The sequence below is a fragment of the Callospermophilus lateralis genome, chromosome 2 (assembly GCF_048772815.1).
Source record: "Callospermophilus lateralis isolate mCalLat2 chromosome 2, mCalLat2.hap1, whole genome shotgun sequence".
NCBI classification, from domain to species: Eukaryota; Metazoa; Chordata; class Mammalia; order Rodentia; family Sciuridae; genus Callospermophilus; species Callospermophilus lateralis.
The window spans coordinates 171,116,808-171,131,142 of NC_135306.1; the positions used below are offsets into that span (position 1 = coordinate 171,116,808).

The 14,335-nt window shown below is 35.2% G+C and overlaps 1 protein-coding gene across 2 annotated transcripts in view; it reads left to right on the top strand.

Annotated features, from left to right (window-relative positions):
* Nucleotides 1–6,655, top strand: part of Ano5 (anoctamin 5) — a 111,423-nt gene extending 104,768 nt beyond the window's left edge. For both annotated transcript variants that reach the window (XM_076846988.2, XM_076846989.2), the window contains one exon: nt 2,808–6,655. In XM_076846988.2, the coding sequence (XP_076703103.1) occupies nt 2,808–3,029 (222 nt within the window). In that variant the 3' untranslated portion in view covers nt 3,030–6,655. The remainder of the gene's footprint in view (nt 1–2,807) is intronic.
* Nucleotides 6,656–14,335: the final 7,680 nt, after the last annotated feature.

Here is a 14,335-nt window from a genome sequence, read left to right on the forward strand (position 1 = left end):
TGAATCAGGCGGTATAGCGATACCAGATTTCAAACTATATTACAGAGCAATAGTAACAAAAACAGCATGGTACTGGTACCAAAACAGGCGGGTGGACCAATGGTACAGAATAGAAGATACAGAGACTAATCCACAAAGTTACAACTATTTTATATTTGATAAAGGGGCTAAAAGCATGCAATGGAGGAAGGATAGCATCTTCAACAAATGGTGTTGGGAAAACTGGAAATCCATATGCAACAAAATGAAACTGAACCCCCTCCTCTCACCATGCACAAAAGTTAACTCAAAATGGATCAAGGACCTTGATATCAAATCAGAGACTCTGCGTCTGATAGAAGAAAAAGTTGGGTCCGATCTACATATTGTGGGGTCGGGCTCCAAATTCCTTAATAGGACACCCATAGCACAAGAGTTAATAGCAAGAATCAACAAACGGGACTTACTTAAACTAAAAAGTTTTTTCACAGCAAGAGAAACAATAAGAGAGGTAAATAGGGAGCCTACATCATGGGAACAAATTTTTACTCCTCACACTTCAGATAGAGCCCTAATATCCAGAATATACAAAGAACTCAAAAAATTAGACAATAAGATAACAAATAACCCAATCAACAAATGGGCCAAGGACCTAAACAGACACTTCTCAGAGGAGGACATACAACCAGTCAACAAGTACATGAAAAAATGCTCACCATCTCTAGCAGTCAGAGAAATGCAAATCAAAACCACCCTAAGATACCATCTCACTCCAGTAAGATTGGCAGCCATTATGAAGTCAAACAACAACAAGTGCTGGAGAGGATGTGGGGAAAAGGGTACTCTTGTACATTGCTGGTGGGACTGCAAATTAGTTCGGCCAATTTGGAAAGCAGTATGGAGATTACTGGGAAAGCTGGGAATGGAACCACCATTTGACCCAGCTATTGCCCTTCTCGGACTATTCCCTGAAGACCTTAAAAGAGCGTACTACAGGGATACTCCCACATCGATGTTCACAGCAGCACAATTCACAATAGCTAGACTGTGGAACCAACCCAGATGCCCTTCAATGGATGAATGGATTAAAAAATGTGGCATCTATACACCATGGAGTATTACACAGCACTAAAAAATGACAGAATCATGGAATTTGCAGGGAAATGGATGGCACTAGAGCAGATTATGCTTAGTGAAGCTAGCCAATCCCTAAAAAACAAATACCAAGTGTCTTCTTTGATATAATGAGAGCAACTAAGAATAGAGCAGGGAGGAAAAGCAGGAAGAAAAGATTAACATTAAACAGAGACATGAGGTGGGAGGGAAAGGGAGAGAAAAGGGGAATTGCATGGAAATGGAGGGAGACCCTCATTGTTATACTAAATTACATATAAGAGGTTGTGAAGGGAATGGGAAAATAAATAAGGAGAGAAATGAATTACAGTAGATGGGATAGAGAGAGAAGATGGGAGGGTTAAGGAGGGGAGGGGGGATAGTAGAGGATAGGAGAGGTAGCAGAATACAACAGTTACTAGTATGGCATTATGTAAAAATGTGGATGTGTAACCGATGTGATTCTGCAATCTGTATTTGGGGTAAAAATGAGAGTTCATAACTCACTTGAAGCTAATGTATGCTAATGTATGAAATATGATATGTCAAGAGCTTTGTAATGTTTTGAACAACCAATAAAAAAAAATTGTGATTCTAAACTTTATAAGCCTACAGTTGGATTGAGCTTGAGAGATTTCACTGTAGAGTGTAAAGGGAGTAAACCAAAAATTTCATTGGAAAACCACAAAATTTTGGTAAATGCTGTTGTACTTTCATCAGTGGGTTATTTTACCCATGGGGAAAAATCCTCCAACTTCTTGTTCATGGAGAATTTCATGGTTGCCTGTGTACTGAGAGCTGAGCAAGGCAAGTAAACCTGGGGACTCTTAGTGTATTATGCTGCACTTCCTTTTTATAAACTTTTGTTTTCAGTATATACCACAATGCCATCCTTGGCTATGTCAATGTCTCCAAATCCACAGCTGTCTTGTGTAAATGTGAACTGTTCAGCTGCTACATGGGTGGAGTATGGAGAGAGAGAGAGAGAGAGAGAGAGAGAGAGAGAGAGAGAGAGAGAGAGAGAGAGAGAAGGTCTGAATGTTCTGCTGGCATCTTGCAAAAACTTTTTTAATTTTTTTTCTTTTTGTACCAGGATGGAAGCCAATGGTACTTTACCAGTAAGCCACAATCCCAGCCCTTTTTATACTTTATTTAGAGACAGGTTCTCACTGAGTTTATTTAGGAACTCACGGAATTGCTGAGGCTGGTTCTAAACTGGTGATCCTCCTGCCTCAGCCTCCTAATCCGCTGGGATTACAGGCTTGAATCAGTGCTCCCAGCTTTAATTAATACTCTTGTTTTCAAGTTCAACCTATATAATGATTTCTTTCCTGAACTTTTCTGAAGATCTAAAACAAAATTGCTTGTGTCTTTTCAGTGTTGACTCTCAACCACCACATCACCAAGTTTAAATGCTTCCTTTATACTGGAAACTAATTCTTTCACAAATATTTTACTAGCTCATCAGAAAGAAACAGAAATAAAATGTATATTCAGTAATTAAACTCAATTGAATTTTCTCTAATTATGTATTTAAATTATATACTTGTTAAATGCCAGTGTATGGATGATGATAGTAAGACAGGGTTTTTGGTAGCCCAAGAACTTCAAGCTTCATGCATTTCATTGAATGAGTGAGATTATTTATAAGGATTTCCTGCCAGATGGTTAACAATTCTAAGAGTATCTTTGTTTTCCCTTTATATTTTTTCTAGCACATTGTGTTCTTGGTTAAATTTTTGTTGGCCTGGATGATTCCTGATGTTCCAAAAGATGTTGAGGAGAGACTCAAACGAGAAAAGTTAATGACTGTCAAGATTCTCCATGACTTTGAGCTCAAGAAATTAAAAGAGAACTTGGGAATTAATTCAGATCTATTTTCCAAGCAAGTCATGATGGAAGAAAGCAAAGTACAGCTGGCTAAATCAACAATCTAATCAGCATAATGAAAAAGCAGCTGGTTGCCTGTCTCACTTCAGTTTTTTTCTCTGGGTTTAGGGCCAGAGGCCAAAAGCCATGTGTCAATTTTACTCCTTTTTTTTAACTCAATTTTATATACTTTCATAAGAGGCCAACTTTGTGATATTGTTCGCATAATCCTCTGGGCCCTTCCCAGATATTGTTTTCTGGGGTCCTGTAAATGATTGTTGAAAGCACATGTAGAATCAGATTATGGGAAATCATGGTGTTTTGCAGTTCAGAATGAAACACTGGACTGGGGCTGTCCCTTCTCCTTGCAGTGCATCTGCACATTTTTATGGTCTTCTTTTGGGTTGCTTATATCTCCTCCCCATCAAGAAAAATGTTACATAAAGAAAGGGAGCAGAGAGACCTCCTGAGTCACATAAATCCTGCCATTTTAAAATCTGCAAGAGAAACACCAAAATCAGATGACATAATAAAACTCACATATTAAAGAATATTGGTTAAATATCATAGCAGGAGTTTGTTCCTGAAATTGTCCAATACAAGTTAAACTCCATCATACTCCCAGATACTTCTTCCAGGCAAATGCAGAATTCATTTTTTTTTTCTAAAGACTAAATGTTTTGAGTTTCAACAGAGACTAACAACAAGTTACTTAATGATAATACTTTGGTAACTATAATTTCTAGACTGTGGATTGTCTTATCTGGAAAACCATATTACAAAGTTGTTAGGTCTTCGAGTGAAAGGTATTGGAGAAAATTACCTGTGTTTTCTTAGCAGTTAAAGAATACATATTTATGTATTCACTTCAATCTAGAAAATTGTTAAAGTTTTTTAAATTACTTTTCTTCTGGAATGCCTGTTTTGCATCATGAAGCCTTTTTGAGCACAAGTTATTTGTATAAGCTAAGTAAAGTTATTTATGAAATGCGGTCTATTTGCTTAAAGGAATTTTAACTCTTAATAAGTTTACAGCATTTTCATATCAGTGTATCACTATACACAATGCCCAGTGCCTTGTTCCTATGCCTTTGACACATGAGAGATCATATTATTGGCTGTTGATTTGACACAATATATCAAATGTAAACTTGTCTTAGAGAAATGACCAAAAAGTTTAACACCAAGGGGAAAATCAACAAAGTAAAAATAATGTGATGGACTTGATAGTCAAGTGAACAATATTTGTCAAATTATTCCTCTCAAATTTAGACCTGTGTACACGTACAACAATTTTAGCTCTTATTCTGTTTAACAAAGTATTATATTTGTGTGTTACAACTAGAGAGAAAGAGAGATGCAGTCCAATTATATACCATATGATTCTCTAGTTTCAAATTACAGGTCAGTTCCAAAGGAATAGTGTTTATTACACACAAAGAAACTGTATCACAAGATTTTTTAAAGTAGTATTTCTTAATCTAATGTAAATGAATTTTATAGCATTGCTAATATTAAATATATGACAGATGAACAATATTAACTACTGATTAATATTAAGCATTTAAAACTGGGGATTATGCATTCTATAAAACTGTAAGGCCATTACCCCAGTATTGGAAGAACCAATTTGTCATCCACTGGGCATATTTCATGAACATTTTTGGGTAACTTGAACTCATAATTGAAAGATGATTATATATGTGGAGGAGATATATTTCATGCTTGAGAAAACCAGTCAGGGTTACCATGAAATAAGCCCCAGACACAATAATATTATTACCTTGTCAAATCAAACTGCATTATTACAATGAACATTGTACACAAGTTCATATTGTTTCCTTCCTGGGTGCTGATGAAAATAAGGAAGAACATGGACTTTAATTTCTTAGATATACAATTTTATTATTTTATTTTTATGGCTTAAAGTATTTAGAAGAGCGAGATAGTAAGATAAAGACAAATTTAACTCATAAAGTTACCTGTCCACTACAGCTTTAAAACAAATGTACCCGAGTGTTGGGTTAATAGAGAATATACGAATAAACCAGCAAAAGAAGAAATTGTTTTTAAGATAATTAATTCTTACGATTGATGGTACTTTCCTTTTAAAATATATTGATATATTCTTTGTATTCACCTTGTGATTTCTTACTGAGAAGTTTCTTCTTGTTTTAGAGATTTTAAAATTAAATATTGGTATCACTTTCCTCATAGTTTGCAAACGAAAATCAGAAGCCAAAGGTATTCAAATATTTGTTTCATCTAACCAAATCCATTGGTTTTTATTGGAGGGCTGGATTAAGAGCACCTGAACACCAAGTATAACTTCATGGTTATCAGCATTCGAGTTGTTTTTGTCCCTTAATCAAATTGAGGTCACTTTTTTTTTTTTTCAGAAATGTTCCAGGGAACATTTGAGATCTTATGTGAAATAAAATGTTTCAGCCAAAAAAAGAAAGCAATAACACATAACTCTTTTCAAATGTTCTCTGTCATTCTTACCTTCATCAATTTTTATTTGCATACAAGAAAGAGAATCCTTTAAAATATTTATTTTAGATGAATCTATCAAAAAGGAAGGGTCCTAATTAAATGCTCTCTTAAGTTTGCTACATCTCATGGATGTTCCTGGCTTTAACATTCTTCTTTTAAGCCAAACTATTAAACAAGTTCTCCAGAGAAGATGAGGAAAAAGAAGCAGAGCAAAGGAGGAGGAAGAAGAAAGTATTTATTCCTTTGGATCCTGCTTGTGTTCCTTTAGGAGAGGTACTGTGCAGATGCATGGCCACTGTGGGTGGAAAGAAGCACCTCTCTCCCATGCCATCTTATAAAAGTAGGAGAAAAACTAGAGAAACTTCAAGGAGACAACTATTATGTGTCAAAAGTAAAAGTTGGTTCCAAAATAATGCCAGGCCCTATGAGAGTAGCTATGGATCTCTGGGAACTTACTCCCTTTGAGAGTGAGGAATTTATACTGCCCATTCATAAAGGGAATCAATTGTTTTAAAAGAACCTCTCAGGCTGGTCATGGTGGCACACACCTGAAATCCCAGTAGCTCTGGAGACTGACGCATGAGGATGGCAAGTGCAAAGCCAGCCTCAGCAACTTAGTGAGGCCCTAAGTAATTTTACAAGACCCTGTTTCAAAATAACAAAAAGGTCTAAGGATGTGGCTTGGTAGTTCAGAGCCCCTGGGTTCAATCTTCAGTACCAAAAAAAAAGAAAGAAAGAAAATAGAACCTGTCTCATCTATGTTTTATGTCAGGAATAGGGAATAGCTCTTATGTAATTGAAGATTATAAAGGAATGGCCTTACAGAAGACCATTGACTGGAAGTATGCCATGAAGAATCCTGTGACTATTGTGTTGCTCTTTTTCTAGACACATTTTTTACTGTTCAATTTTCTGTGTAATGATTTTTAAGTATAACTATTCCAGCATTATGTAAAAATTGATAAGAATGTTCAAAAGTAACATGTAGTGTGGCTTAATTTGTGTGAGATGCATGCTTCCAGTCCCCAAAAATGTTTGACTAGATTTCTCTGTTTGTGTGAGGTTGTATGCCGTGGGACTAATCCAGAAAATAAGTGCTCCTTTTTGTTTTCTCTCTTTCTTTTTTCAGGAAGAGGATACACATGTATGCAAAAAATTTCTCTTAAGTAATATGTACATAAATTTCAAGAGACTTAAATTTGCTCAGTGAATAAAGTGATATTAAAATAAACTTTTGACATAATCTTAAATTTATTTTTCAAGTAAAACTCAGATATACTTTTTCTGAGTTTGAGTGCTTTTAAGAGAGATTTTTGACTCATGTTGTTGTTTAGAGATATTTAAATGCACACATACATCATGGTTCATTCAGGAAATACATTTTTTACTCACACAGAGAGCAGATCCTTTAAGTAAGAAGCTAGAAGGTCTAGAAAAATGGGAGAATGTGGTAGTTCCTATTTCACTGTCTTTTCAGTTTTTCTACTTTGGAAAATGATAAAAGTGAACAGAAAGATCCACAAGGAAAAACAATGTGTTGAAATACTTTCCATTTTTTTTTTTCAGTCTCATTTTTTTTTTCCCAGAAAGAAGTCCCCAACGACTTCCATTGGAAGTATCTGAACTACATACTACTTGTTGGAAATGCAGACTTCCTAGGCCCTATCCCAGATCTCTAGATGCAGAGTCACTGAGAAGAGATTTTTAAAAATCTGTAAACTTTCAGGCATTGTCTCACATGTAAGCTTTTGGGGAACACCTAATATCTAAACCATAACAATATTGTAGGGAAGAAAAGGAATTTTTATTAACAAAAGTGACCTTTTGTAATTGTAAAAGAGTAATAATGGTCTAGAAGAAAGATCAGGAAAAATCTGACAAGGCATTATTCATCTCTCCTGAAACACTGTCATGGGAGAACAACTTGGAGCTTGCAGGGTCAACTAGTACTGAAGAGGAACTGGGAAAGAGAGCTCCTGAAGTCCATGGGAAGGGATATTTCTGTGTAGGTGCTGCTGCTTTGAATCTGCAGTCAAGTTTGACTCATGGCCCTGGGACCAACTGCTGATCAGGAAGTGCAGGATATAGAGAGGAGAGGAGAATGGAGACAGGCTAGAGCCCTCCGGACACCTTTCCATGTGTCTTTAACATGTTGATACTCAAAGACCTTCTGGAAAAAAAAAAATGGCTCTTGCTTGATTTCTGTCTGCCTCTTTGGCTAAGACTATCTGACATCATATAAGGAAACAAATTCATGAAAATAAAACTCCAGCTTCACTAATTTGACATAGTACATACTGCCATGGAGACTAAAAATGAAAATTAGAAAGTTTAATTGGCCATTTGAACTGTATGATTAGCAAAATAGGTTTAATTTACCTTCTTAAATTAATAACTGAAGAATAGAATTTTCACTCTTTTCAATCACAAACATTTAAAAAATCTGATCAAATACCAGATCATAAAAAAAGCCAAAACCAATAAATTTTAAAAGATAGAAATCAACCAGATAGGTTTATTTGCACACAGTAAAATGAAATTAGAAGAGATAATTAAAATATAACTAGGAAAATTATGTGATAAATTTTTTAAATACCTTGCATCAAAAGAGAAAGTGAACTGGAATTTAGAAGAAAAATTAATTATGTGGTCCCAAAAATACTGTACAGTTTAATTTTTGTGTGATATATTAGTTATAAGTGGTGGGTAGTTTTTAGGGGAAATGTTTACTATTTTACTAGCCAATTCATAAAGGTAAAAAACAAGCTAAGCCTGTAACAAAGAGAATAGTATATAAACAAATAATTAAAAGGAAGGAAAACATCTTAATTGGAGAAATTCAGGCAAAGTATACACAAAATATTATTCTTAATGGGAACATATTAGACTATCCCTTTATAATCCATAATAAAAAGTCACACTTTCAGCAATAATAGCCTGGATTTTGTTTAGACTATTATAATCCTGATAAAAAGTTGAAAATTTACATAAAATACTTTAAAAATTTATTGAAAGCACTGGAAAAATATAAAGAGGCCTGTTAGAACAAATAACTAGGAGGAGAGGGAAAAGCAGAGAGAGAAGTGGGCCTGCTATGTGGTAATTTTTCTATTTGAGGAAATTAGAGATCCAAACATAAAAATGATAGTTGAAAAGAACCAAAGTTCAGTTGAGTTTTCAACAGATTTAGTGCCTGGGGAAAATATTTGTTTGGGATAACAAGAAGCCCTGTTAAAATCCTAGCACTATCTGTTGGAATATTCCATATATAAGGACACAGAAAGTTTAAGAGAAAGAATGGATAAAGAGATATTTCTTGCAAACACTGAAATAAAGTATATCTATATTAATAGCAAACAAAGTAGATTGTGATGAAATGCTAGAGATTGAGCTATTCTATGATATTAAAAAGATACTTCTAAGAATATATAACTATTCTAAATATGTATTCATCTAATGACAAGTAGGAATAAATTTAAAAAAAAAATGTTGACAAATGGATAGTAAACCCACAACTTTGGAAATATTACCATTCTTTCAGTGATGAATGGGCCAAACTGGTGCTGGGATGGGGTAGTGTTCGGGTTATGCAATTAAGACACAGAACACTTGAATGATGCAATCAACTTGATCACTAGTATTATATCTCATAATGGCAACACAAACATTCTTTTCAACATTCATAGGATGTTTTTCAAAAGGGAGCATATTGTGGGCAGTAAAGCAGATAAAATTAATCTCAGATGACTAAAACCATTCAGAAAATTTTCTGAATGTAGTGAACTCACCTCGAACACAATAACAGATAATTAGACAATCAACAAAATGTTTGGAAATTAAGCAATAGACATAGTTCTCAGTATCATATGGATGAGAGAGGAAATTTCAATAAATATTGGAATAATGTGAAAAAAAATAAATATTAACATTTCAAAGTTTGTGAGAAACAGCTAAATCACTGTTCTGAGGGGAAATAGCTAGAGATCTTAATGCACATATTAGTAAAATAGGAATTATGAAGTATAGTAAAGCTTATGCCTCAAACATATAAAGGGAAAATGAACAAAATAAATCCAAAAACTAGAGAAAAAATAATGTTGTTTGAAATCACTGAAATGGAAAGCAAACTTACATGGAGAAAAGTAACAAGTATGAAGCTTATTCTTCCAAATGATTAAAAAATTGATACACATCTAGCAAGAAACAATCAAGAAGAGAGAGAGATAATAAATTGCTAAAACCTAGAGAATATGGGCTAAGCTAAACAATAACTATTAATGCAATAGTATTAAATTTGACTTTTTTAAAATTAGAAAATTTTGTTTAAGAAAACTTTAAGACTATGAAAATATATGCCTTTAACAGATAAAGAGAAGATATTTCCACAGGAAAAGACGCATATCCAGAATATATAAAGTTCTATAAATTTATAAAAAAGTCAACAGCTCAATGTTTCAAAATTAAATCTGTCTGAATGAATATGAATTTATACTTAAGATAATCTGTTATTTTAAAAAAAAAGCCAAGTGCAACATAAGTTTTATAGCATGCTATATTTCATGTAAAAAATAATTGCATAAGGAAGGAAGAAGATGGTGGAACAAAGGTAGGCAGCATTTTTTTAATATTTATTTTTTAGGTGTAGATGGACACCACACAATGCCTTTATTTTTATGTTTTGCTGAGAATCAAACCCGGGTCCCCCCACTCCCCCCGCACTAGGCAAGCTCTCTACCGCTGAGCCACAATCCCAGCCCCTAGGCAGCATTTTTAACCCTCTAGAAAAGAAGCAGTAAAAGAGCTGACTGGAGAGGTGGCGAGAAACTGATGTGACTCCATTTTTAAAAATAAATAAATAACAGCAGCTTCTACCTCAAGGCCTGTCCTAAGGAAGGGGACATGACCCTTGTCCTTGGAAAAACCCTCAGAGCACTTCTAAACACATAGCCACCCTGCTGAGTTGTTTGTCTACAAATAACAGGAGAGATCTGGGGTGCCAGGTGTCCCTGACTCACCCCCTAGCAACCTCCAATCAACATGAGACAGGGAAAGTACCTGGGATGCCAGATGATCCCCCAGTAGTTTATGGTGGTTGATAACATGCTGAGAAACCATGTAGTTTAGCACGTACACCCCTTGTGGCTTAAACCAATCAGTTCAAAGGAATCCCCTTCTTGTACTAACCAATCACCCTTACCCAACTTGTTCCTGCCAGTGAATGTGCTAATCAATGTTAAAAGCGGTTGTTTGATTTTCCTGCAGTATGGAATGATTTGCTGTGTGATATTGTGTCGCATAGAGTATCCCCCACAAAACCTATAAAATCTCACTGAACAAAGGACCAAAGGACAGGGACTCACTCCCCGGGACCGCTGTGTCAGGGATGGTTGTGAGTCCAGGCTTGAGCTTGCAATAAAGACTCTTGTGTGATTGCATTGGATTCAACTCCTGAAGGTCTATTGGGGTCCCAAGAATCTGGCATTACAATGGATGACAGTGCATACTCTAAAACTCAATATTGGACAGCTTGAGACTTACAGGGACTTGAAGATTGGTCACTGAAGCATAAAATAAGGACAAAATCCTTATCCCTGAACCAGGACCAATATGGATTCAGGAGGGAGAGGTAACAAAGAGAGAAACAGGGAGAGGAAAAAGCACATAAGCTTATTTCCTTGACAACAGAGAGAAAGAAAAGCAAACCAAGTTAAAACATGATAAAATCAGTGAAGAACAGCAAACTCGGTGAAGGAGATGGAGCTGTTTAACCCAAATTGTGAGCTAAAAGCCATGCCCGACATGGCAGGCACAGCTAGCAGCCTCTCTAGGAGAAATGAAATCGATACATCTACTCTCTACCTTAAGATAACAACAAATATAACCAGAGGGAACACTTGTGAAACAGGATGTCTCAATAATTCGTCTACAAGGGATTTGTACAGGGATCACTGCCAGCTGAAAGTAACTGAAACTCTCTCCCTTCCACCATGGACAAGGGAAGTAGGGCAGGATGGAGAAACCCTGAGAGCTAATCCTCCCAGGGAGTGCTAACACTAACCCAGCCCTTAACACAGCCTCTGCAGGAGCTCAGGCAAAGATGGGAGTGGATGGACGTGATTCACAGCCACAGGCAGTGTGAGCCCAGACCCAGGTGAGCCAATGGTCTTCATCCCAGGTACTCAGACAAAAGTGGGCCAAGTTTCTATTCCATCCAGCAGAGGAAAGGGGCACCCATGATTCACAGCTGCTGACAGTGAGACCTCAGATGCAGACAGGCATTAGACTCTATGATACTTTAAACAAGACCCTATGGAGGGGAACAAGTGTATAGCATCCTGTAGAAATCACCGTAACTGACATCCCTCAGGCCTTCATCCTGTGCACCTGCACGCAATAGGGGAAAGAAAAAAAAAAAAAAAAACACAAAACAGCATCCTCCGAACATGCAGCCCCAAGCACCTGGGCTGATCAATAAGAACCTTAGCCCCTTTTTTTCTTTCTTATATTACCTCAAATACCCACATCCAGTTTTATCTTCTTTTCTCATTAATTTGCATTATTCGTTTCTACCATTTTAAATATTCCTTTTATGACTTTTTTCTTTTCTTCTTTTGTCCAATTTTTTTCCCCGCCTCTTCTTTATCCCTACAAAATGTAATAGTAATTTTACTATCTTTAATAATTAATTTCTCAACTTATTCCAAAACATTACTACAATTTTATATCTGGATTAGAGGAAGCATGGAGAACATTATTGACAAGTTTTTTTTTTAATTTTTCCAAAAGATGATTACTATGAAACTTTGCTCTGAAGTGATTATAGTAAATAGGGTTTAAAATCTTCTCTCAAAATTTGTGTTGACACTGGGAATAGCAGAGAAAACATGCTGAATGAAAGTACCAATACTTTAATATTTGCCCAGCCCAGAGCTCTTAAAGGAACCAAGCTCAATGCATAAAAGTAGAGTCATTAATCATCCCAATAGACATATGAGCAATATGAAAAAGTAAGGAAACAAACTATCCCAAACAATTAGCAACACTTAACAACTGATTCCATTGACACCACAGTGGAGAAAATGTCAGATGAAGAATTTAGAAAATTCATAGTTAAAATGTTCAATGAGTTAAAAGTAGGTGTAAGAAATGATTACTCAGTCTTTAAAGAAGAATGAAATTATGGCATTTGCTGCTAAATGGATGGAACTTGAGAATATTATGCTAAGCAAAATAAGCCAATCCCAAAGAAACAAAGGTCAAATGTTTTCTCTGATATGTGGATGCTAATTGAAAATAAGTGGGGAGGAGGCTAGGGTAGAATGGTGGTCCTTTGGTACTTTGGATTAGACAGAGAGGAGTGATGGGAGGGGAGGGGTATGGGAATAGGAAGATAGTAGAATGAATCAGACATTATTACTCTGTGTGCATATATGATTACACAACCAGTATAATGCTACATCATGTACAACCAGAAGAATGAGGAGTTACACTTCATTTATGTATGATGTGTCAAAAGGCATTCTATTGATTTGTATAACTAATTAGAACAAATTCTTAAAAAGATGTAAGAAATGAACTAAGAAAACACAGGAAGTTTAAAATCATTTCAATAATGACATAGAGATTCTGGAAAAGAATACAGTGAAAATCCTGAAAGGGAACGACTCAAAAAAATCAAATTAAAAGTTAAATGGAAAATATCACCAATAGATGACAGGACTATGAAAACAGATTCTCAGGACTTGAAGACAAAGTACAGAATCATGAAAATAAAGTCAAGAATAAAGAAAAGGTTAAGAGATTATGTCCAAAATATTCAAAAAATCTTGAATAACATCTACAGACCAAATCTAGGAATCATTTATGTAAAGAAGTCTCCAAAAAACAAACCAAAGGAATGCAATGCACAATCTTTTATTTATTTATTTATTTTCTGTATTGAAGGCAGGGGTTCTTAGCCACTGAGCCACATCCCACATACCCAATCCATTTTATTTTCTGTTTTGAGACAGAGTCTCACTAAGTTGCTCAGGGCCTCACTAATTTGCTGAGACTGGCTTTGAACTTTCAATCATCCTGCTTAGTCTCCAAAGACACTGGAATTACAGATGTGTGCCACCACACCCAGCACAATCTTTTGAATAAAATAATACCAAATTTTTTTTCAAGTCTTAGGAACAAGATGGAAATCAAAATACAAGAGTCATATAGAGCCTCAAATAGACAAGTCAAAAAGTTCCTCTCCAAGACACATGATAATTAAAATGTGTATAATACAGAATAAGAATAGAATTTGAAAAACCACAAGAGAAAAATGGCAGATCACATTTAGTCAGATTCCAAACTGGTTTCTCAACTCAGTCCCTAAAAACCAGGGGTGCTTGAAAAAATACGTACAAGCCCTGAAATAAAACAAGTGTGAACCAAGATTACTATATCCAGCAAAACCATCCTTCAGAATAGAGGATGAAATTAAAGTCTTCCATGATATTTAGAAACTAAAAAGAACACAAAACCACTAAGCCTGTACTACAGAGCATAATCAATGAAATATTTCATGCAGAAAAAATGAAAAATAAGCATGAACACCAGCATAGGAATGAATTATACTAGAAAAATATTCAATTAAAGGAAAATCAAGTCAAGTGATTGCACTTTAACTATATAGTTTCAGGCACATAAATCATCTACTGTTTTATCAGGAGTTAGAAAAAAAAGAAATCAACATGGTAGAAAATAAAAATCACATCTCTATAATAATATTGAATGTAAATAGTCTTAACTCTTTAATCAAAAGATATAGATTGACAGAAGGAATTGAGATCAAGACCCAACCATATGTTGTTTACAAGAAACCTTCTTATAGGCATATATATCT